Below are 23,497 nucleotides of genomic sequence, written 5' to 3' on the forward strand. Positions count from 1 at the left end.
GAACCAGCTCTCTGACTTTTCCTTTCACTGTGGTATTCTTCAACTTGGCCTTTTTCAAAAGCTTCATTTCCTGATCTTTTTTCATTAATTCTTCTAGAGTAACTCTGGATTCCCTCGAATTAATTTCTGTTTGCCCAGGGGAACTCGCTTGATTTATAGGAATCATGGGTCTTCTCTGTCCTGGTGTCCCTAAATGCAATGCCTCCAAATGTTGATTTAATGCATTAAACTCCACAGGTTGATTAATTTCCCTCTCTGGCTGAATCTCCCTCTCTGGCTGAACGTCTGACTCCGGAGACCTGTCTCTGAAACGGAGCCTTCTCGGCGCTCGTGCCGCTCTGACAGGGACAGGTGTCACATTTCTCACCGTTCTTTCCACCACTAACTGTTCATAATCTGAATCTTCCTGATTCTCCTCCAAGTCGCTGTCAGCGCTGTCACTTTCTGGTCCTACATAAGAATAATATTCTTCGAATAAATCATTACCAACCGCGCTTCTAATTATTCTCTCCAGCGCGGCCTGACTTGTCAAATCTTTTTGAGCTAATATTGCTCTCTTAGCCCGCTGTGTTAGTGAGGTGTCTGCTAAAATCTGAACTGCATTCCCTCCGTTCAAAATGGACCAAACTTGTCCGCAGGTTATTCCTGGAGCATATTCCTCATCCCATTTATTTATTCTGTCTAAAGCCGTCTCTCTTTTCCTGCTCGCGGCATGTGTTGGTTTATAAAAGCCTTTTCCTAATCGAAAGGTCTCATAACTCCTTCCCAGTTTTAACCTGGGGAACGGGTTTTCTACCCTGTCTTTTCTACCCTGTCTTTTCTACCCCTAGCTGTTCTCGTTCGCCTCAGCTTGGGCCATTCGGGATCTGAACCTTCCTCGGGCACCTCGGCCCCTGGATTTATCGGCCTCTGTATAATACCAGTTCCCTGGCTCGACCTCCCTTCTCCTGCATCCTGATCCTGGTTTACTCTCGTAGTTACATTTTCTAGGACCATGGGATCTGGGTGGCAAATTATCCACGCCTTAGGCCATTCGGTTCGATCTGTTTTCCTTAGTAATGCATTCACTAGAGCTGCTCCCATTGTGACTTCATTAAACCCAAAATTCCCTCCTGAAATAATGGGCATAGCTACTGCACGATATTTATTATCTCTGGCCAGCTTACATATATTATCTATTAAGGTGTCCAAAGTGAGAATCGCTGTCAGTTCTTCCGCTATGTCGCCTTTCTGACCCTTTCTATGGCCTATTGCATGAATTACTGGATTACCATTCGGGCCCCCTTTTTTCTGCAAAACTGCATCGCCTGTCCTTATGGGATTTTTCCTGCGCTCTAATATTCGATCTGACTCATCCTGAAACCTCTGCCCTGCGTGCTTTCGAAAGGCACCTGCCACCCCCTCTCCATGCCGGAGTTTGGTGTTGGCCGCATTCACTAAAACACTTGCTTCTTCCTCTATTTCTAACCGCCCTTCCTTAAGGATAATTAAATTCCTGCCTTTGCCGAAATATATCCTAAGCGGTTCTTCACCTTCTGATGAAAACTCATCATCTGGGCTTTCGGGATTTTCCGGCTGTGGAGTACTTGGATCTAAGGTGCTTCTATTCCCTTCTCTATGGGGAATAAAATTGGGAGCTAAGGATCCGCGCTCGGATCCTTCCCCATATCAACTTCTTCGAGGTCATCCCAACTTCTGGTGGGAATATTTCTGATTTCTGACCCAAATTCGTCAAACACCCTAACTTTGGGATATCCATCCCTTCCCCCTTTATTATAATAGATAAAGGGTGGGATTTCCGCTCCCTCATATATTCGAAAATTCACTACTGAAGCCATCATCCTTATCTCGTGCCACGGAATTTGACCAGACCCACATCTGCACTGTGTGGGATTAATCCAGTCTAATCTTCCAGCTAGATCTTGAGCGATGAGTCTGACCGTTGTCATTTGCCCCATTATAATTCACTTTCACTTTTGAATCCGCTCTTGATTTAACTTTACACTCAAAAAGGACTCATTCTCCTCTGAGAATTCATTGAGCCCTTTGTCTTTATTTCTCAGGTCTTTACTTAAGCCTGTGCGCGCGAAAAAGACAACAGTCCTTCTGGACTACCATTGTGGTCGTGATCTGCAAGGACTTTCTGGGTTACTACACGTTCTCTATTATCCTTGAATTTTTCTACTCCTTTTCTCGGGCCTCACACGTTGGGCGCCATGTTGTATAAATTCCGCACTTAATGAACCAGTAAACCTCATACATACACTTTGCCCCCCACCTGTAGCTGTCATAAGCAAATACAGCCCTTACCTCTCATTAATGGGAAGTGTAATGTAAGTTCCGAGGTCCTCAGCGAAATGTCCTGACCGGCTCAGCAGGGTTTTCACCACTATGAGGTCCGCACTGGAGATTTATGAACTAAATTCAGATAATGTGTTACCCTTAATAAAGTAATCAGAGACTTGATTAAAAGAAAGTTTATCGAATTACCATATACAAATGGTTTCGCTTTATTAAAAAACAATAAGGTTTCGCTTTATTAAAAACAATAACTCATAAGCAAAATTCAAGAAAATAACAGCGTATAGTCATCACCCGTTTCTCGGCCTTGCAGATTCATAAAGCGCTTGATTATGTAGGAGAGGGCGTTACACAATTCCTCTCCTGCAAAGCATCTATTCAAACACTCCATTGGATAAGTGCAAGACACATAAAACACTTGGTCACACCCCTTGTTTCAGCGAGTTGCAATTCCATTACACCATCACACTAAGCACAGCATATACACGTGCGTACATCTAAAAAAATATATGCGGAGAGCTTCAAACAAAGTTTATCTCCGATTCGCTAACACAGGATGTCTGACCTTTTTATGCTACCCACAATTATGCATCTATTCTACAATGCAGCAACACCTTTGCAAAAATATGCGAGCAGGTTTTCACACCTTAACATTTTCCATTCTTTAACTGTTAACCCAGATAGTGACACCTGCTCTCGTTTTTTGACAGGATGTCAGTTTAACCATTTATACTCTTAGAAGTGGCGCTGGCTCTTTGAATCCTCAAACAGTCAACCTCACTTCGCAAAGTTTCCATCTTCAAATTAAACTCATTAACTTCAATAAATTGTTTAACCCTTTTCATCAACCGTTTATTTATACGTTCATGTTGACGAATTATCCGAAGAAGCTCCTTAGCCATTAAGAGCATGTCCATCATCTCTTGTCCGGTCACTTTTGCTTCTCTTCTTCTCCATTTCTGCTTTCTTTTTTGCGTTCCGATGATGCCTCTTCTGCATGGAGTCTAAAAGCAGATCATTAATAGGAATCTCTTATTTACCTGTTTGGTTTAGTCTTCGAATATGTGGAGTTTGACAGGGAAATTGAATAATTCCTATTTCAGGACCCAACCCGGGAGGCCATGCGTCCCAGGGTGGGGTCTGAGTGCGCGGCGCGCCACTTACCTGGCTCCACAGCTGGGCAGGGGGCTCGTGAGGAGGCATAGCGTCCCTGAACCGGACCCTGCTGCCCATAGGCGAAAGGAGAGGGGGACGGCCGTGTAGAGACTGGGTCCCGTGCACCGCCATCCTCGCCCTCTTGGGACCCGGAGGCAAATGAAACTGCTCTTTTATTGAAGTTTTGGGCGGAACAAAAACAAACGGGAACAAAAGATTCTCCACACGGCCCTCCTCCAGGGGAAGGAGCGGTGCGGTCACATCTCCTGAAGAGCAGGATCCAAGTGCTCCGGGTCGCCCGTCTCAGGGACGCTGCCTACTCTGGCGCTTCACGGGCTTGGCAGGGGCGGAGGCAGGCTGCGCCGGTTTCCTGCGGCCAGCTCCACGCTGCAGCCGTTGTGAATTAAATAGCCGAGTTATATAATGTAGTCTTGTGCTTTATTAAAATTTATTATAATTGATATCGCAAAAGGATGTGCACTTGTGCACTTGTTGAGCTGCTGCGCACTCGCACTGCAACGGTTTGTTTCTCACCAAACCCTCAGTATACCTTCAGAATGCTTTGAATATACGCCACGAGATGCATAGGATTATTTTACGACAGATATGCATCCGCTTCAAAAAAAAAAAAAAACTAAAGTCACCGTTCTCTGCCGTTAAATTGGTAAGTGCGAGCAGGACATGTTTGTGTTATTAAGTAATAAGCCTTTAGAACAACATTAAGGTGAGTAGTGACTCTAGTTCACACAGGTCCAATAAATTGCGTTGGGTTAAATAAACTCAATAAGCAGACAGACGCGACTACAGTCAAGCGCAGACCAGTATTGAAGTGCACAGGAAATAAGCAGCAGTCATATTTAAAGCAGTTTACATTAATATTGAGTACTGATTGATGTTCACTTGGATTTTTTCCCCATCGAGGGGAAATAACTTAATACTCTGTCATTTATAGTCGTATGGTAAAATGTATATTTTTAATTGTGTAACGTTCAAAATAACTACAAAATGTCATGCCTTTGAAAAATAAAGAGAACAACAGAATGCGCTGCTTTAGCGCGTCTCGGTCTCCTTGAGCATCTTTCTGGCGCATGCCACAAACATAAACCACGGGGAATACTCGTCTTTTAAAAGGCTTCATTTAGACTATTTTACATTAAATGCATCATATAAGTCACTTTGGAATAAATCACAGTAGGCCTATGTATCATGATAAAATAAAGCGACTTTACAGTCTGGAAATACTTTAGGCTATAGCAAATTATTTCTCAGACCCCCGATCACTTTAAGAACCGCTGGTCTGCACAGAAGAAAGCCCTGTCTAGACTCTGCCCGATTCGCTAACACAGGATGTCTGACCTTTTTATGCTACCCACAATTATGCATCTATTCTACAATGCAGCAACACCTTTTCAAAATATGCGAGCAGGTTTTCACACCTTAACATTTTCCATTCTTTAACTGTTAACCCAGATAGTGACACCTGCTCTCGTTTTTTGACAGGATGTCAGTTTAACCATTTATACTCTTAGAAGTGGCGCTGGCTCTTTGAATCCTCAAACAGTCAACCTCACTTCGCAAAGTTTCCATCTTCAAATTAAACTCATTAACTTCAATAAATTGTTTAACCCTTTTCATCAACTGTTTATTTATACGTTCATGTTGACGAATTATCCGAAGAAGCTCCTTAGCCATTAAGAGCATTTCCATCGTCTCTTGTCCGGTCATTTCTTCTCTTCTTCTCCATTTCTGCTTTCTTTTTTGCGTTCCGATGATGCCTCTTCTGCATGGAGTCTAAAAGCAGATCATTAATAGGAATCTCTTATTTACCTGTTTGGTTTAGTCTTCGAATATGTGGAGTTTGACAGGGAAATTGAATAATTCCTATTTCAGGACCCAACCCGGGAGGCCATGCGTCCCAGGGTGGGGTCTGAGTGCGCGGCGCGCCACTTACCTGGCTCCACAGCTGGGCAGGGGGCTCGTGAGGAGGCATAGCGTCCCTGAACCGGACCCTGCTGCCCATAGGCGAAAGGAGAGGGGGACGGCCGTGTAGAGACTGGGTCCCGTGCACCGCCATCCTCGCCCTCTTGGGACCCGGAGGCAAATGAAACTGCTCTTTTATTGAAGTTTTGGGCGGAACAAAAACAAACGGGAACAAAAGATTCTCCACACGGCCCTCCTCCAGGGGAAGGAGCGGTGCGGTCACATCTCCTGAAGAGCAGGATCCAAGTGCTCCGGGTCGCCCGTCTCAGGGACGCTGCCTACTCTGGCGCTTCACGGGCTTGGCAGGGGCGGAGGCAGGCTGCGCCGGTTTCCTGCGGCCAGCTCCACGCTGCAGCCGTTGTGAAGGCTGCTGTTGTGGCCGTGCCGGAGCGGAGGTGGAGGCCGCAGGAGGGCGCCCTCGGCGACGAACAGACAGAGGGGCTGCAGCCGGCGGTGGGGTGCAGACAGCAGGATGTGTCAAAATGCCTCCGTCTGCTTCTGCGCGGTGGAGAACTGTTGGGCAAAGCCCTCCACCGCTTCACCGAATAAGCCGGCCTGGGAGATCGGGGAGTCCAGGAAGCGATGCTTGTCGGCCTCCCTCATATCCGCCAAGGTCAGCCATAGGTGGCGCTCCTGGACCACCAATGTGGACATCGTCTGACCCAGGGCCCACGCCGTGACTTTCGTCACCCTAAGCGTGAGGTCCGTCGCCGTGCGCAGTTCCTGCAGCACACCTGGGTCAGCACCACCCTCATGCAACTGCTTCAATGCCTTGGCCTGGTGGACATGGCGTGCAGGGCGGAAGCGGCCTGTCCAGCAGCACTGTAAGCCTTAGCCGTCAGAGCGGACGAGAACTTACAGGCCCTGGATGGAAGGCGTGAACTACCTCTCCAGGCGGCGGTGCTTTGCGGGCAGAGCTGTATCGCAATAGCGCGCTCGACTGGAGGGGGCACCAAGTCTGTTTCGGGCAGAAAAAGGTGCCTTCCAATGCAGCGATCATAACCATCAGATGCAGCCAGGAAGCGACCACATCCAGAAACGCACGAACGGGAAGCCATCTTTAAAAAGACGCCCGTCGCTCGTGGAGCTCTTTTAGAATTTGCTCTTTTAGAAAGGAAAAACACTCTTTTAGAGAGTGCAATGAAGTTCCCAGGGGAGGTCGCGGCGAGACCGCAGAATGGAAGCTGCAGCTCGCCGAGGTTTCAGCAGCCTGGATGGCAACCCCCGCTGACACGCCGTAACACCAACGCCAGCCGTTTTCCGAACACTCGCGGAGATTCGTCCTGTAGAAGGCTCGGCTCCGAAGCGAAAAGCTGATATGCGTTTGCACGCGCTCTCCTTTTATACGCGCGCTGCGGGGCGGGGTGCGCGTGGCGAAACACGCACGCCAACTGTCATTGGCTTGTTTAGTTAACACTCGAAGGTGATTGGGCTCTCGGGCGAGATCCCAATTCGTCAGTCACGACTGACGTAACGTAGAAAGTGACTGATTGAAAGGGAACTAAAACACACACAGACTAGACGTGATACAATTACATTTAGTTTGAACTGTTGGAGATCTTCTGAAAAGTCAGGACATAGTCAGGCCTAATTTAAAAAATAGTACACTGGTAACTGATACCAAAAACGCCTTACCACCTACCTTTAAAACATTTTTTTTTATTATTAATTATATTATTCAGCAGGGGCATATTAAATTGATTGAATGTGAATAAAGACATAAAAAAGTCACAACAATTCAAAATATATTTATTCTGGTTTATAATAATAATAATGATAATAATAATAAGCACAGCACTGATAATAACAAATATTTTTTAGCAGCAAATCAGCATATTAGAATGATTTCTGAAGGATCATGTGACACTGAAGACTGGAGTAATAATGCTGAAAATTCAGCTTTACATCACAGGAATAAATAACATTTTAAAATATATTCAAATAGAAAAGAGTTATTTGAAATTGTAAAAATATTTCAGAATATTATTGTGTTTGTTGTATTTTTGATTAAAGAGCAGGTCATATGGGTTTTCAAAAAATATATTTTTTGCAGTTATGTGCAGTAACGTAGCTATCTTTCAATGTAAACAGTCTGCAAATTTGTTAATCAAAAAAGTCCATGATAAATAAAGATATTGTCTCTCAAAAGAAAGAGTCGACTCTAAACCGCCTTAACGAGTCATCATATTTTCGAATCTTCTGCCTGTTATCTATATACATCACAACGTAACACATTTACATAATCCCCGCCTGCCCATGAAATACGAACACTCTGACCTACCCACAAACACTTCCGCTAGTTAGTGTATTTACATCATGTCGAGAAGACGCTGTGTTTTCAGCCTCACTGGGCATTCTAACACAGTTCCCACACGTGCACCTCAAATAAGTAAATAATAATAATGACTGCAATAAAACTGCTGTGACATCACGTAAAGTACCACATACAAAGTTTCAACTTACCACTGAGAAACGTCCTGATCAAGTCGTGCTTGCGATGGAGTTTCCAGTTGAGCGACTGCATTGGTATCATCCTCGGTCTCGGGCTCGTATTGATAAGGTCATACCGATGCCATTTTTGTAACTTTATAGCATCTTTGTTTGCAAGTAACACTCCAGAGCAAAAAAAAATTATGGTAATGGGCGTTTCGTTACCAACACGCATTGTATATGGAAAGACCAATCACAACAGACTTGGCCATCTGACCAATCAGAGCAGATTAGGTTTATAGAAGGGAGGGGTTTACAGACCTTAAGCTCAGAACTGCTTTGAACAAATCGTTTCGAAATCATTGGAAAATGATTCTAATATTAAATGTATATTCTGAAAAAATTACAATGTTTTCTGACCTTAGATGCATTTAAACCTGTTGTATGGGGACTCCAACACAATATTAGGACACTTTAAAATATCATATGACCTGCTCTTTAAATAAATGCAGCATTGGCGGACAAACTTTTTTTTACAAAACTTTTTAACTTTTTACAAAAAAAAATCTTTGTAGCCTTAGTGCTTAAAAACACTCAAAACACCAGAATACCACATAGCAACAGTCTAGCATCAACTTTTTGCAAATGCATGCAGCACTTACATTTTCTTCAGAAAGTTAGAAACTCTAGTTGCATCAAATCTAGATTGTACAATGTGATGCATCTTGTTCTTACAGTGCACTGCCAATAAGTTGATTTCTCCTGCTTGTACGAAGAGCAGCCAAGATGGTGGTAATTTTCTCCACTTCAAAAGTGCAGTTTTTTTTAACCAAAATAAATAGATATGGTCCAGTGTCAACAGATCCGTTTGGACGTAACACCATGTGAAGTGGGTGGTGTCATTTATAACTGAAGCACACTGTAAAACTCAACACCCACACCCTCATTTTCTCTAAGGAGCTCGCTTAGTAGCGCTAAATGTCAAATCCTGCTGTACGTTTGGAGGGTCAAACTGTGAGTCACATTTGGCTTCAACTTTGGACCTACTCCTCTTAAAGAGAAGCTTCACAGATTGCACAACATCACAACCAATCCTGCAGCACCATGTATCTGCAGGTAAGATGGAGTTGAATCAGATATTTGCTGAGTGATGTCAAAAAAATAGCACTTGCATCATAGAATGATATGCACATTGATACTTAACACAACTGACAAGCAAACAGACTCAGGAAAGAAGCTTAAAGGAAACCTGGGCGTAAAAGGTTTAACAAAGAAAGCAGACCAATGGGCAGAAACAATATATTCTAGACTTGTATATCAGGAAGATGAAACAATTGCTTTACGAGAGAACAACCAAATTTAGTATAGTAATTAACAGCATCAGGGAGGCGACACCCTCAGCAGTTAGAGAGTCTGATGACATCACACTATGAGGTTATTACCATTTCACCGCAACACATGAAGCCACTTGGACGCATGCCGAAACTTCAAAACACAGCCAGATGCTCCAAGATAAATAGTTCAGTGACCTGGATGACTGTGTGGTCACAGCCCTTATGAACAGATACAGTGGCAGTCAGGTCAAGCCAAATCAAGTCACCTTTATTTCTATACACAAGAGTTTGTTTCAAAGCAGCTTCACAGTACCAAACAGAAAAATAACACAACCAGTGAGCGTGTCCAGAACACATGGTGTTCCCGTGGAATCATGTCCAAAAACTATATATCATGTAGCTCAAATCACTAAAAAAGCCAAAATATTCCAAAATGTTGTTAGAGTTCCTTTCCAAATTATATTTTCTAGGTTTGTGCTTTTGGTGCAGTTGGTGGTAATTAACATGATGATAAAAGTGCATATGTGGAGCATTACACCAAAACAGCTGTGAGCCGTAAAGCAAACACAGACAGCTATGCTGCCGGATAGGGATGTTGTTGTCTGGCAAACCCATCAGAAGATTCCAGTATCTGAAGCCAGCTTTAAAATATTTGGCTTATATAATGTGGCACAGGATGTAGAGGGAGTCCAAGTTAACTGTTTAACATTTTGTTGAAAGCTATTGTAATCTTTCATGTAGGAAGTATGCACTTCTCTCACTTTACCAAAACACTCCCATGTGTGGACTGTTTGCTCTGAAAACTGTATGCATATCCAATGTTACATTAACACAATTACTGACAAAAATATTTGTTTGACAAACATTAAGGAAGCCAGAACAAATGATATGCATCATGCAGCAAAGACCAAAATGACATAGAATATCAGTCATGGACTAAATTGATACTGACGTTTATTTGCATGCATGTATAAATACTAATAAACGTTGAAATAAACATTAAATAAGATTAATAAATCCGTTAGAAGTATTTTTAATTGTTAGTTCATGTTAACTAATGTTAACAACTGAAACTTTAAGTGTTACCCAGTAAATTTAGTCAAAGCACACAGTCAGCACTCTGAATGTGTGTCAGTCGATTGGAATTTCTAGCATTGGTGGGTCTGACCCAGATTCTTAGCGTGACGTGAGTTCGGTGGTTGTGTCTTTTGGTTTGCATAGCAACTGTGTAAATGTCTGTCGAGCTTTGAGTGGATCAAGACATCTTTCGTTTTCAAAAAAGAAAACAAAAAGGGAAATTAACTAGCTTTAATGCAAGTTGCTGCCAAATGCTTGTCCAACTAGTCAGTGTGGTCAAGATGATGTTACATATACATAAAATCATTGAGCAGCATGGATCTGTTGCTAATTACAAGCAGATGATATTTTTCTGAGCTGTACAGTGATGCATAATAACTTCCAGATTTAAACTGCCCATTTACATTGTAGACCATTGACATTTAAGATCAGTATGTCCCTGTCAGGGTTATCGTACCCTTGAAAAAAAAATTGTCCCCTTTAATTTATTTATTTTCAATATTAGTTTAAATTGTAATAGTTAATCTCTGTGTGTGTGTGTGTGTGTGTATATATATATATATATTTTTTTTTTTTTTTTTTTTTCTTTTTTTTTAAACTCCTGTTTTCATTTATATTTTAGATAATGGAAATATTTTTTCTCTGAAAGTTACTGATTCCGGCTTAAGCCTGTTTTAATGCAGAGTTGTATATATACCAAAGATGGTGGCATATATATTGTGGTGGATGCAGTATGCATAAATCTTATCCTGTTGTCTGCACATATGTCTAACATGTGCACTGATAAAATAACATCAATACTTCCTTTTCAACAGGAAGGTATAATTAGGTTTTTGATTTGTCATTTTTCTGTGAACTCTGAAGTTGAGTGAGTGATGACAATAAGACAGTTTGAGCTGAGCAGAAGACAAAAGCCTGGGAATGAAGACCAGACATTTAACAGAGGAAGAGGAATTTTGATTTAAGCAGTTACAGAAGGCGGTATGAGTTGGAGACATGGTTCTTATTAAAACTGTAGGGTCTGGCGACTGTAAAATTAAAAAGAAACTAGAGTTGGCTGCTGTCCCGACTAATTCTGAGAGAGACAGTGTGCAGACAGAGAGAAGTTTGCATGCGTCTGCTAGATTAGATGAACCTTCTGAAATGAAAGCACAACCAAAGCAACAGTGTTCGGAAAAATATGACAAAATGATACTATGACTAAATATATACACCATACAGTGTTTCCCATGATTAGACTATAAAACGCTCTATATCCAAAAGCTCTATATATTTTCTTCAGCAAAAGAGGAGAAAAAAATAGACCTCCTTGAGTTTTAATGCTTGGGGTTGCCAGATGTCAAGAGTCCCTATCAGAGCATTTCCCTTAAAAGGACACATTTTCTGCCCTGTGTTTTACATGTTTTTATCTTTACAACCTGGCAAGCGTGTATTTGCTCCCTCCACCCTGCAGAAGAAGTGCTGATGAGCTAAAAAAAAGAAAAAAACATCTACATTTGGAGTTTAGCGATTTCCATTGAGATATTCTGCTCAAATGAAAGTGTAATACAGCCAGTCCATGTTAAACTAAATCCAAACGTGGATCTCAACTATTGTTTGTAATTGTGTTTGCAGAATAAAAGCACTTACACAATTTTTGTTGTTGGTTTAATAGAAAAACATGGATGCTATTTGGAATTAATATTAGGAATTTCGCTGTGTTATCTTTTGAGAGAAGCTTTTGAATTTGACCAGTTTTCATAATGTAGAAAGTGTGTTAATTTATTTGGTCATTTAAAATATCAGGATGCCAGATGAGGTAAAATAAACCACGTATATGAGCTGACATTCCCTTTATTTGTGCTTATAGGTGAAGACAGACTAAATGGGGGCAAAAAAAACCTGACATAAAGCTAATTCAGATGAAGGAAGAGATGGAGTAAAGGGCTGGTTCTCGGTTGGTTTTGCTTCAGGCCCTAGATTTCATAATGCACCCTACAAAAAATTGTTTATCATATAAAAGTAATCAATAATGTCCCTAAAATTAAACACTAAAATGTATTAAAATCATAATGAACTGAAAAAACCCCCAAAAAGAATATGCAAAATTCGGTTAAAAACTGATCTTAAGTTTCAATTGTCTGTCTCTGCAGACCGTAATTCAACACACAAAACAATTTTTAACAATTAAAATATCTCAGCAGAACCTGTATTTAAAATATTTGAAGCATTTTCTACACTTTTTTTTAAAGTTGACAGGTTGCCAATTTATTATAATTATGTACAATTATATTGTGTTTATAATGGTTTGATTAAAAGTGTTATCTTAACTTCCAAAGTCCCTTTGAAGTTGGCATAAAATGAAAATTCACCTCATCTACTGAAACACTGACATCGCTGTAACTTTTTGTCAAGAGTATATATTAATATGTCAAATTACAAATAAAATATGGCAACACAGTTATGCATAAAAAAGAAGGTTATTTAGCCTAAATTATTTAGCCACTGATTCCTGACAGGACCAACTATTATTCATGCACATTCCAAGGCAACCAAATCATGTGATTGGCTCTTTTAACTCAAACGAAACCATAAACCAGGTCTTCTGTTCCATTTGTTTTTCTATGAATAGTTGGTCTCTGTAACCTTATTTTGTCTTACAGAGCTATACATACCAAATCCTTTCAGCCTTTGATGTTCTTAATTACAATACATATTGAAAGCTCTTAACTGCATGAACTCTTACAGTGCGTGTGTGTGTGTGTCTTTCCTGGGGCCAGCGAAGGAGTTCTTCATTAGTTGACAGGAAATTGGGACAGAGAGTTCTCTAATTTTCCATAAGTGTTTCTAGTAAACTACCAACAACTAGCCTTTCCTCTGTGTATCATTAAAACTTGTCTGGCATTTATAGCTTCCTACATCTACAGCAGACAGAAAGACCAGCACGCCTCTCAGCACTGCAGTCTGCCTCTGGGTGTACGTTTGTCATGTTATTTATTGACGCTAAAGTCCATCATGGTTGCTGCCCATTTCCCAACATGCATTTGGAGATTTAAGACTAATATTCCTGGCATATTCACTTCATCAGACTTGGAGTCAATTAACATAACACACATTTCTCATCTGCCACGTTGAGCTACATGATGGGAAAAAAACAAGCAAAACTCTCTCCAATATTTTGAATTTGTACTCTAGTACCCATGTCAACCACTAGCTGTCAATATTACATACTACACCTTTAAATATCAACTCAATTTACTAATTCCCAGCAAAAATATAGTTGACGTATTTGATTCACTTTTTTTTTCTTCGTAATCAATCTGAAATCCAAGTAAAAAAAAAAATGTTTTTGTGCTGATGCTTACATTGTTGCCATCGCAGACAGTCAGTCCTTAAAAACGACTCTGAAATTGAATTTGTGTGCAATGTGAACAAAGACACAGAGACTCAGAACCTCACAGCAACCCCTGACAACCACCCAGAGCACCCTACATGGGAACATGCTAAACATCACTCGGAACATGTTATGAACTACATAGCAATGTTTTAGCACAGAAGAACACCTTAGCAACTGCAACATGTTAGCGACTGCATACTTTATAAAGCAGCACTCTTAGAACTAGCCATAACACCTTAGCAAACGCATAGCAGCCTGCTAAAACTCCTGAAGAACACAATAACACTGCCTAGCAACACCCTGCCAACCACTAGCACACTGACAACTACCCAGAACACCCTACCAACTTCATGGCAACATGCTAAAAACACTCAGAACATGTTAATCACTGTATAGTAACACCTTGGCAAGTGCCGATAGTCCGTGGGCAGTGCACCAACATATAGCGCCATTGCACTTTGTGTGTCCCGAGTTCGAGTCCTGTCTCGTGGTCCTTTCCCAGTCCCGTCCCCCTCTCTCTCCCAATAAAGGCAAAATTGCCCAAAAAAATACATCTAAAAAAGAAAAAAGAAACACCCTGGCAACCACCCACAGCAGCCTAACAACTGCATGGCAACATGCTAGAAACTATTCAGAACAATGTTATCCACCGTATAGCAACATCATGACAGCCACCCATATCGCATATCAACTTCATGGTAACATGGTAAAAAAAAAAACTCAAAACAAGTTAGCCACAACACAGCAACACCTTGGCAACCAACCAACCTGCTAAAAACCCTCATAACATGTTAATCACTGTATAGCAACACCCTGACAACCACCCACAGCAACCTAACAACATAGCAACATCTTGGCAACAATGCCAAATCCCTAGCAACTTCATGGCAACATGGTAAAAACTCAAAACATGCATAACAACACCTTGGCAGCCACCCACAGAACCCACTCCATGTAAATTACTTGACAACTACCTAGAACACCCTAGCAATTTCATGGCAACATGGTAAAAAAAAACCTCAAAACATGTCAGTTGCCACATGGCAGCACCTTGACAACAGGTAATCACCACACCACATTTTCGTTAGAAATTTTTACATTTGAAATAATTTGTTCTGTCTTCTCTTTCTCTCTCAGGGTCGCTGTATGAACTTCACTCGCATCAAGTCTAGTCCCTCTCCACGCTATCCATCCTACAACCACCATTCTTCACCCATCTACACCCCTCCATGCACCCTCAGCCCACCCCCTCCTCAGGGCCAGCTGCCCCCTCCTCCACACAGTCCACCCGCCTCCCTGTCCTCCGGCTTTCCTTCGGCGCCTTCTACGCCCCCACCTCACACCATCAACCCGTCTCCACCCATCACTCCTCCTCCATCCTATTCTCCACCCCCTGTCTGGTCCTCGTCTCCTAACACTCTCTACTTTTCTCTGCCCACATCTCTGCCCTCTCTTCCACCATCTCCTCCTGCCTCCCTGCCTCCGCCTCCTCAAGCCCCGCCTCCAGGAAGAGCTCCTCCTCCAGATCGCCCACCTCCACGACCTTGTGTGTAATGTGGCACATTTGAGTGGACTACTACAAGGACTGGAAGTAAACAGGAAATATACATTTACCATATCCTCCTCAAGATTCCGTTGCTGTGTGGCCTAACGCAATACAACTCGATACAAAGATCACCTGTGGCATCAAGGGCATTTGCTTCTGTGAAAGAACAATGAAATGGAATACAAGCCACCATGAAACTCTACAGGGAGCAACACTCAGAATCACACACCAGGCATTGCAAAGAAACGGAAAATTTACATTCGAGTTTGTCAGCAGACGCCATTTGTGAGTTTAACCAAGCTTTGAGAATGGAAGTGGCTGGTTCCATTAATGGATTGGTGGCTGATTTACAATTGCATGCACATGGGACCATCTCATAAAGGAGATTTCCACAATAGAGGAAAGATGAAACTTTTCGGGAACTTTCTGATTCAGAGCAATTGAGAAAATATATGCACATTTTGACTAGCTTCACCATATACAGGTCTTTATTAAAAAGGCAAAACTAAACATTGGGTCTCATTTACTAAAAATTGCGTGGGTTACACTTGTGCGCACAGGAAAAAATTCTGCCAGATTTAAAACTATGCACATGAATTGGATTTTAACTTTCTAATGTTGAAAGACTGCATACCCTTGATTACTAAATTGCTTAAACACACCCATCTCTAAATAAGGGTTTTATGTACAATAGAATGCAACAATCATGTTCCAGAAATTAAAATGCCATTCATTAGCTGTTTCCATCCACTTATTTTTATGCGCATTTTGGGATATTGCATAAAATAAACGCTGAATGGAAATGCCAAGATGCCCATAAATCCTAAAAATGCGCATAAAAAGACTTATGCGCTCAACTGAGTCGGACACATTTTTTATCCAATAAGAAAACATGCATATAAACTATGATGGCAACACATTTACTGAATAAATTACTCGATGTGCATCAAAAAATGTCACGTGACTTTGCACAATGACCGCGTTTATTGCATTTTGTCTGCGCACTCATTTATTATATATGGAACAAGACCCAGAGTGGCTTCTCCTACTGCAGCAAATTACCTATTTTTTTTGTGATATTTGGTGCCAGTTTATCAGGAAGTCACGATTTTGTTCTCTTTGTCTCGCTGGATGGAAACAGTGCTTTATTCACAAATATGTTATGCGATATTCCAATTTTGTGCATAAGTTAAATTCGCAGCTTTGGATGGAAACATAGCTATATTCTCCAAAGGGAAATTGATTTTTAACAATAACTGATTAACCTTTAAAGACAGACCTACTGTGAGCTCCGAGGTTGTTAATCGATATTATATACTTTTGTTGAACCCATCTGTTCGCATTAATTCAACTTATTTTTAAAACTATCTTAATAGCATAATTCTTGGTAAAAAAAACAACTAAATATCCCATAATGCTGTACAAATTCACTCCAATGAAGCAACTCAAAAAATAATCAAGTCAGGCCTCCCACACTCTCAAAAAACTACATATGTACAGTATATACAGTATATATAATATGTTGCAATAAAATTTACATATATAACGTTATATAACTATTCAACTTTAAATGAATCGTTTTAAATTAAATTTTTTCCTTTAATTTAAATGAATGGGAAAAATTCTAATGCAACCTGCTGACAAAATGGGCGGGCACTAATGTACTCTATGGAAGCGTACATGTGATTTCAGTCAGTTCTAAATTTGACTGTTAATTTAGAATTTTTAATGAGAACATGCTCATGAATCATGATTTCTGCATGAAAATGTTTGTACAATGATTTTACGCACAAATATGCGTGTACCCTGCAGTAAATGTGACCCAACTGTGTCTGAATCATTCTTGATGAAAAGGTTTTCTTTCAAAAACTAAATGTATTTGCAAAATTCAACCATTTCACTCACATTTTTTGGATGCCATTTATTTGTGCAATAGTGATTTTAGTGGCTTTGATCGGGATGGGGGGCATGTTGCTTTTTGGTCTTTGAATTTAAGTACCAGACCATAATGAATTAAAGGAATAGTTCATCCAAAAACAGAAATTCTGTTATCATTCTATGATGATGAACTTATAGTGTTTCCATTTTGGGCTGTTCCTTTAGGATGATGTATGTTGAAGAGACTAAGGTGTTTATGGGCACGGACTTGAAACATCAGAGACAAATCTGAAATGTATGTAAACTAAGCAACATCACCTTACTTTGCACATGTCACAGTTGTAATGGTGTATGGGTGCATTATTAAAAGATTTAGTACAATTTATCATGCATTACACATGCTGTATGCATACATCTATGTATCCCTGTGTTGTTTTTTTATATAAGGTTTTCTTTTTTTGTATGTTTTTTTTTTTGTATTATTGAGATTGTTAATCATGCAGAACCAAAAGAAGATCTCCCAGCAAGAGTTCTATAACCTCTGCTTTTTTATCCACCATGAATAACCACAGCAGAAGATTACAAATAGCCTTTCGCATTGGAAATGATTTTTGCCAAAGAAGCTATTTACAACCCACATTTGATATACGAGTGTTTTTGTTCATAATTACATGTTGTATATAATATTGTCATAATACATCAAAGTGTCAATTTCCACAGTCCTTTGCTTCTAAAGAACCCTTGTCATTTTCTGTTGAGTCTAAGTTATTAGTTATAAGTGCCACTATGATGCCAATGTTGTGTTTATATGTCTCCCAAACCCTATTTTGATGAAGGTTTTATGGGTAATTAACAGCAGAGAAATACATATATGTCCATGGTAAATCATATGCTTTTTAAAGGAATCGTGAATATGAATCATTCTCTAAATGACTTGGATCATGACTACATTGTTTTTTACTTTAACTATGTTCTTTTGTTTTGAAATAAAATGTTGTCATAAAAGTCGTACTGGATTGCATGTGTTTCATGGGTGGTGTGACTCTTTGCATTCAAGTCTTTTTTATTCAATCCTGTTATACTGTGACAATATTCCTAGACATCATATTTAAGGGCGTGACAAAAATTGTTACCACGTGGTTCAAATAGAAGTAACGTTCTTATACGTTGTATACGTTATAGTCTTTATTGCTTACTATATATACTGTCGAGTTCAACTTCATTACAGTGCTGGGTAGTTGTAATCTGGATTACGAAATCAGATTTCAAAAATTGAGTTCATGTAGGTTATATTACATTTTAAAATGCTCATAATCAGATTACAGTTACTTTTTTATGGATTACATGATTACATATTATTCATAAAATGGCAGTGAGTTATTCATAATTTATTGATTCTCCATAACGCCGTAATTTCTTTCTCTGTTAAAGTTTCCAAAAATCCTACTGTGTGCCATACCGTTTAGCTTTAACTCATGACATAGAATGGCCATGTGAATGTCATGTAAATAAATCTGTAATCCATGCTTCTTAATTTGGGGGTTGCACAGCATCCCTCAAGCAATTAGTACATGTATGAATTTTTTTTTTTGCAAGTTACTCAACACTGGCGATGTGTGAAACACTATGTCGTCATCATATCCAGTGACCTTCAGAACCTTCACTGTTGATTCTGGAAGTCTGGACAAAAATATTTCAAACTTGGAAGACTCTGGGTGTGTAATGTCATTGTTGTGTTCACGTTTATTAATGTTTGTTCATGCAGAGCAGGGATTCCCAAATGTTTTTGTCAGGCAAACCGCTTTGACATAAAATAGTTACTTGAAATATCTCTGAGGAAGTTAATATTTCAATCATTTAAAGGGGTCATATGATGTTGCTAAAAAGAACATTATGTTGTGTATTTGGTGTAATGAAATGTGTTTATGTGGTTTAAGGTTCAAAAAACACATTATTTTCCACATACTGTACATTATTGTTTCTCCTCTATGCCCCGCCTTTCTGAAACGCGTCGAGTTTTACAAAGCTCATCGGTCTGAAAAGCGAGGTGTGCTCTGATTGGCCAAAAACATTAAAACCCATTATAAACGAGGCATTTGTTGCATCCAGTGGGGACATAATTATGGATTATAATGACTTATACTGTCTTTTTACGCATTGCATCGCGTAAACATAAAACCATGTCTGCATTTGTGATCGGAGAAATGACAAACAACAAGCGCTACTCTACACTGCTCAAAACTTAATGCAATATTTAATGCACTTCATGATGTTGATCAAATCAAATTGATCTAATAATAGAATTCAATTTCTTTCTCTTTGCTTTTTCATATCAATATGGTACATTTAATGATAAGTTCAAAACAAAGTAGGTAAAAAAGTAATCTAAAAAGTAATCTGAATACATTACCTAAAATGAGTAAAATAGATTATGTTATTAACTACAATTTTCATGATGTAATGAAAATGACTACACTTTGTAAGTAATCTACCTAGCACTGGATATTTATTAGACGATCTTGTGCTGATTTTCAACCCCGTAACATTCAACCCCAAAACATTTTCAATGTACAGTCACAGGGTTGACAACATTTTAATCCATTTTGGAAAGAGAAATGTCAAAGGCTACTTGGATCTCTGTGTAATTTGGTTATACAATTTTATCTAAACTTCATCTGATCTTAAGTGTGTTCAGAGAAATAACAAAAAATGATACAAATGATTTCTTCCTGGGCCTGTGTTGTTTTTGATAGACATCTCTGGCAGCTCAGCCATCTCTGCTTAACTAATCCCCTTTAGACCAGGTGTAATTTAGTCCAGACAGCCGCTCTGTCAACATGCGTACAGAAAGCTGGCGTCTCATGAGACAGAGACTATAAACCACTCTCGCCATCATAGCTGTGTCCAATTTCAAAAGGCAGTTTTTATCCAGTGTCTAAGCACGAGCCCAGCAAGGTTTGGCATGAAATGTTTCAAGTGCAGCCAAAGATAAGCAAGTTAAACTCTGCTGGAAGACTAAATTGGGATTAGTATGCATATTTTCTCCAGCGGAGCCCACGAGACCTGCGTAAACTGTTTTGTGTTCGGATCTATTACGAAAATCGAATGTGATGTTTTGTAGTATAGCTGGTATTAGTTCAACTCTGTCTCTCTTGCTCTTTTACTCTGATAGTTATGTTTTATCTGTTTTCTTCACTCTTCATTCCCCCTCCTTCCACTCCCCATTACCTCTTTTTCTCATATACTTCTTACAGTTATTAATGTGAAATACATTGTCTAAACCACACACATCTGCAAACAGTGCTGGGTAGTAACTGATTACATGTCATATGGATTGCATAATCAGATTCCCAAAATGTACTTGTTAAAGTACATTTTAAAATACTCGTAATCAGAATACAGTTACTTTTTTTATTACATATTATTCACACAAAAGCAATAAATTATTCATAATTTATTGATTCTCCCAAATTCTTCTTTTTCATCTTTTAAATTTCCTTTCTAAAATAGCCTACCGCTTATATACACTCAGAAAGTCTTTCAGTTTTGTGGACATTCACACAAAGACCAGTCACTAGTCAGCTGGCTATAATTACACTGACAACTGAGAGTCCACACAGCATTTGACCACTGGATTTACAGAAATCATTTCAATTTTAAGAAGTCAATTCTCAGCATTTCAACATTGCATCAATTACAGGGATTCCCAAACTTTTTTTGTCAGCTGAACCACTTTCACCTAATATGTGTACTTGAAGCTCCCCTGAGATTTTAAGGTAATCAGATATTTATTAAGTAACACATTTGCACGTTCACGGTTCTCTGTTGGTCACATGACATGCAGGTAAATGAAAATGTGTCATAAATAAAAAGAAATTGTCATCTTTTTAATTATGTTTTATTTTAATTGGTGTTGATCGGAGAAATGACAAACAACAAGCGCTACTCTACACTGCTCAAAACTCGAGTTTGAATCGTCAGTGGCAAATTCTTTAAATATAAAAAACTTACTTACGTACGTACTTCTGTGAGTCAGGGCATTGTAGTCTACAGTCTACTCTACCAGGATCAGTAAACAGTCCTCCATAAAATGTGCTGCACACATCTGAATATTTGGGTTGAACTGTTCTGGAACAGTGTTGTAAATACAACTTAACCACTGATTTATAGTCGTGTCCTCTTTTGGAAGACCAAACAAAGTAGTTTTGCTTTCACAATGAAACACACAGCGTCTTCACGGCATGGCGGCGGCGGCGGCAGCAACAATACTACAGCGAGAATTATTATCAAAACCACTGCAGTTCTTACATTAACCCTGGGGTAATGCAATATTTTAAAAATGATTTATTTTTATTTTGCATTTTTACGATTTAATTCATTATTAGCTTTTCATTAAACTCACGAACCCGTTTGGGAAGCCTTTACTTTCTAAAATTTAATGAACATATTTCTTTCTCTTTGTATTTTTTATCAAGCGGCAACCTCCCGCTCTCTCTCGTGAAGCCAACACGGAAGTGACTTAAACTGTAATTCGTCAACTGGCCGCTAGAGGCTGGCTGCAAAAGGGAATCAATCCCATAGGCTCCCCGTGTTAAAATGCCCAACTTTACAGCAGAAAAAAACATGTTTACAGCCTGGTTCAAAAAATTATTTTGGTCTATATAGCTAATTTTGCCCAAATTTTTTTTATAACTCATCCGTTTAAATTATAAAGTTAAAGTTCTGCATAATTAAGGGCGTGGCCACTTGAGTGACAGGTGGATTGCCGCTGCTGTCACCACCATCGAGCTAGGTGGGCGTGGTTTCAACAACCAGCTCCCGCCTCTTTGCCCATCTTCGATTATCCGGGAGTGACGCGCAGTGACGTTTGAATCTTTAAACAAGATTATTTAAAGGGGGCATAACACACACAGTTTCACCCAATCTCATATTAATCTTGAGTACCTATAGAGTAGTACTGCATCCTTCATATCTCCAAAAAGTCTTTAGTTTTATCATATTTATAAAAGAAAGATACAGCTTTACAATTCTCTCCGGAAACAGCCGAGGTCCTGGAGGCATGCCGTGGGCGGAGCTAAAGATTGAGGAGCACTTGAGCTCCGACTGCCAACAACACTCAGACATTTGATGTCGTTTCACTTACCATCTGCAGTTCTGAATCATGACCGGGATCTTTTATAGCTGGGACCACTCCATCTTTCAGTATCAAACGATGTGCAAATCCAGCGTCGAACTGGGCCTTGTTTATAAAACGTTCTCAACAAACAAACTGAAACTCCGTTGCTGCCCTGGAAAAACAAACTGTATACACTGTCTACATAACACTGGGTTCTTTAGGAAGCTGAACAATTTGATCTTTCCCTTACAACCAAAAATACACTTCTTTGGATTGGCGACATTCTTCCCGAGCAAGTCCTGTGCAGCGCTGCCGCCGGATGAAGCACGTTGAGGGGCGCGATTTCGCTCTTGCTCTGGTCGATGCGTGCGCGTTCTTCCAGGAGAAATGCCCATATAAGGAGTTCCACCCTCGTTTACGTCATTAAGAGCCACGATCGAAAAAAAACTCTCCAAAACTTGTACAAACCCGAAAGAAAGATTTTTGACACAGAAATACGTCCAAATTGTTTTTTGAAACTTTGTCCATGCTTCGCATGAGAATCCAACTCTTTAACAGTGTAAACTACTGGGGTGCCTCAGGGCTCAGTACTTGGACCACTTCTCTTCTCTGTCTACATGGGATCACTAGGTTCTGTCATTCAGAAGCATGGCTTTTCATATCACTGCTATGCTGATGACATTCAACTCTACCTCTCATTCCATCCTGATGATCCGACAATAGCTGCTCGCATCTCAGCATGTCTTACAGACATTTCTTGTTGGATGACGGACAATCACCTTCAACTCAACCTGGCAAAGACAGAACTACTTGTGGTTTCAACAAACCCATCACTTTATCAAAATTTCACCATCCAGTTAGGCTCATCAACCATAACTCCTTCAAAAACAGCTAGAAACCTTCGAGTTGTGATTGATGATAAGCTGAATTTCTCAGACCACATTGCTAAAACTGCCCGGTCCTGCAGATTTGCTTTATACAACATTAGGAAGATCAGGCCCTTTCTTTCAAAACATGCAACACAACTCCTTGTTCAAGCTCTTGTTCTGTCCAGGCTGGACTATTGCAATGCTCTCTTGGCAGGTCTTCCAGCCACTTCAATGAAACCTCTACAATTAATCCAAAATGCTGCTGCAAGATTAATCTTTAATGAGCCAAAAAGAACGCATGTCACACCTCTGTTCATCAGTTCGCACTGGCTACCAATAGCTGCTCGCTCAAAATTCAAGGCATTAATGTTTGCCTACAAAACCACCACTGGCTCTGCAACCCTTTACCTAAATTCATTACTTCAGAGTTATGTG

The 23,497-nt window shown here is 40.0% G+C and overlaps 1 protein-coding gene across 1 annotated transcript in view; it reads left to right on the forward strand.

Moving 5' to 3' along the window:
- Positions 1–15,758, forward strand: part of LOC107562635 (anthrax toxin receptor 1-like) — a 101,923-nt gene extending 86,165 nt beyond the window's left edge. Inside the window, exon 16 of the mRNA XM_016247308.1 lies at positions 14,791–15,758. Within this exon, the coding sequence (XP_016102794.1) occupies positions 14,791–15,207 (417 nt within the window). The 3' untranslated portion in view covers positions 15,208–15,758. The remainder of the gene's footprint in view (positions 1–14,790) is intronic.
- Positions 15,759–23,497: the final 7,739 nt, after the last annotated feature.

This window comes from Sinocyclocheilus grahami, unplaced genomic scaffold (genome assembly GCF_001515645.1).
Source record: "Sinocyclocheilus grahami isolate Dianchi unplaced genomic scaffold, SAMN03320097.WGS_v1.1 scaffold831.1, whole genome shotgun sequence".
NCBI classification, from domain to species: Eukaryota; Metazoa; Chordata; class Actinopteri; order Cypriniformes; family Cyprinidae; genus Sinocyclocheilus; species Sinocyclocheilus grahami.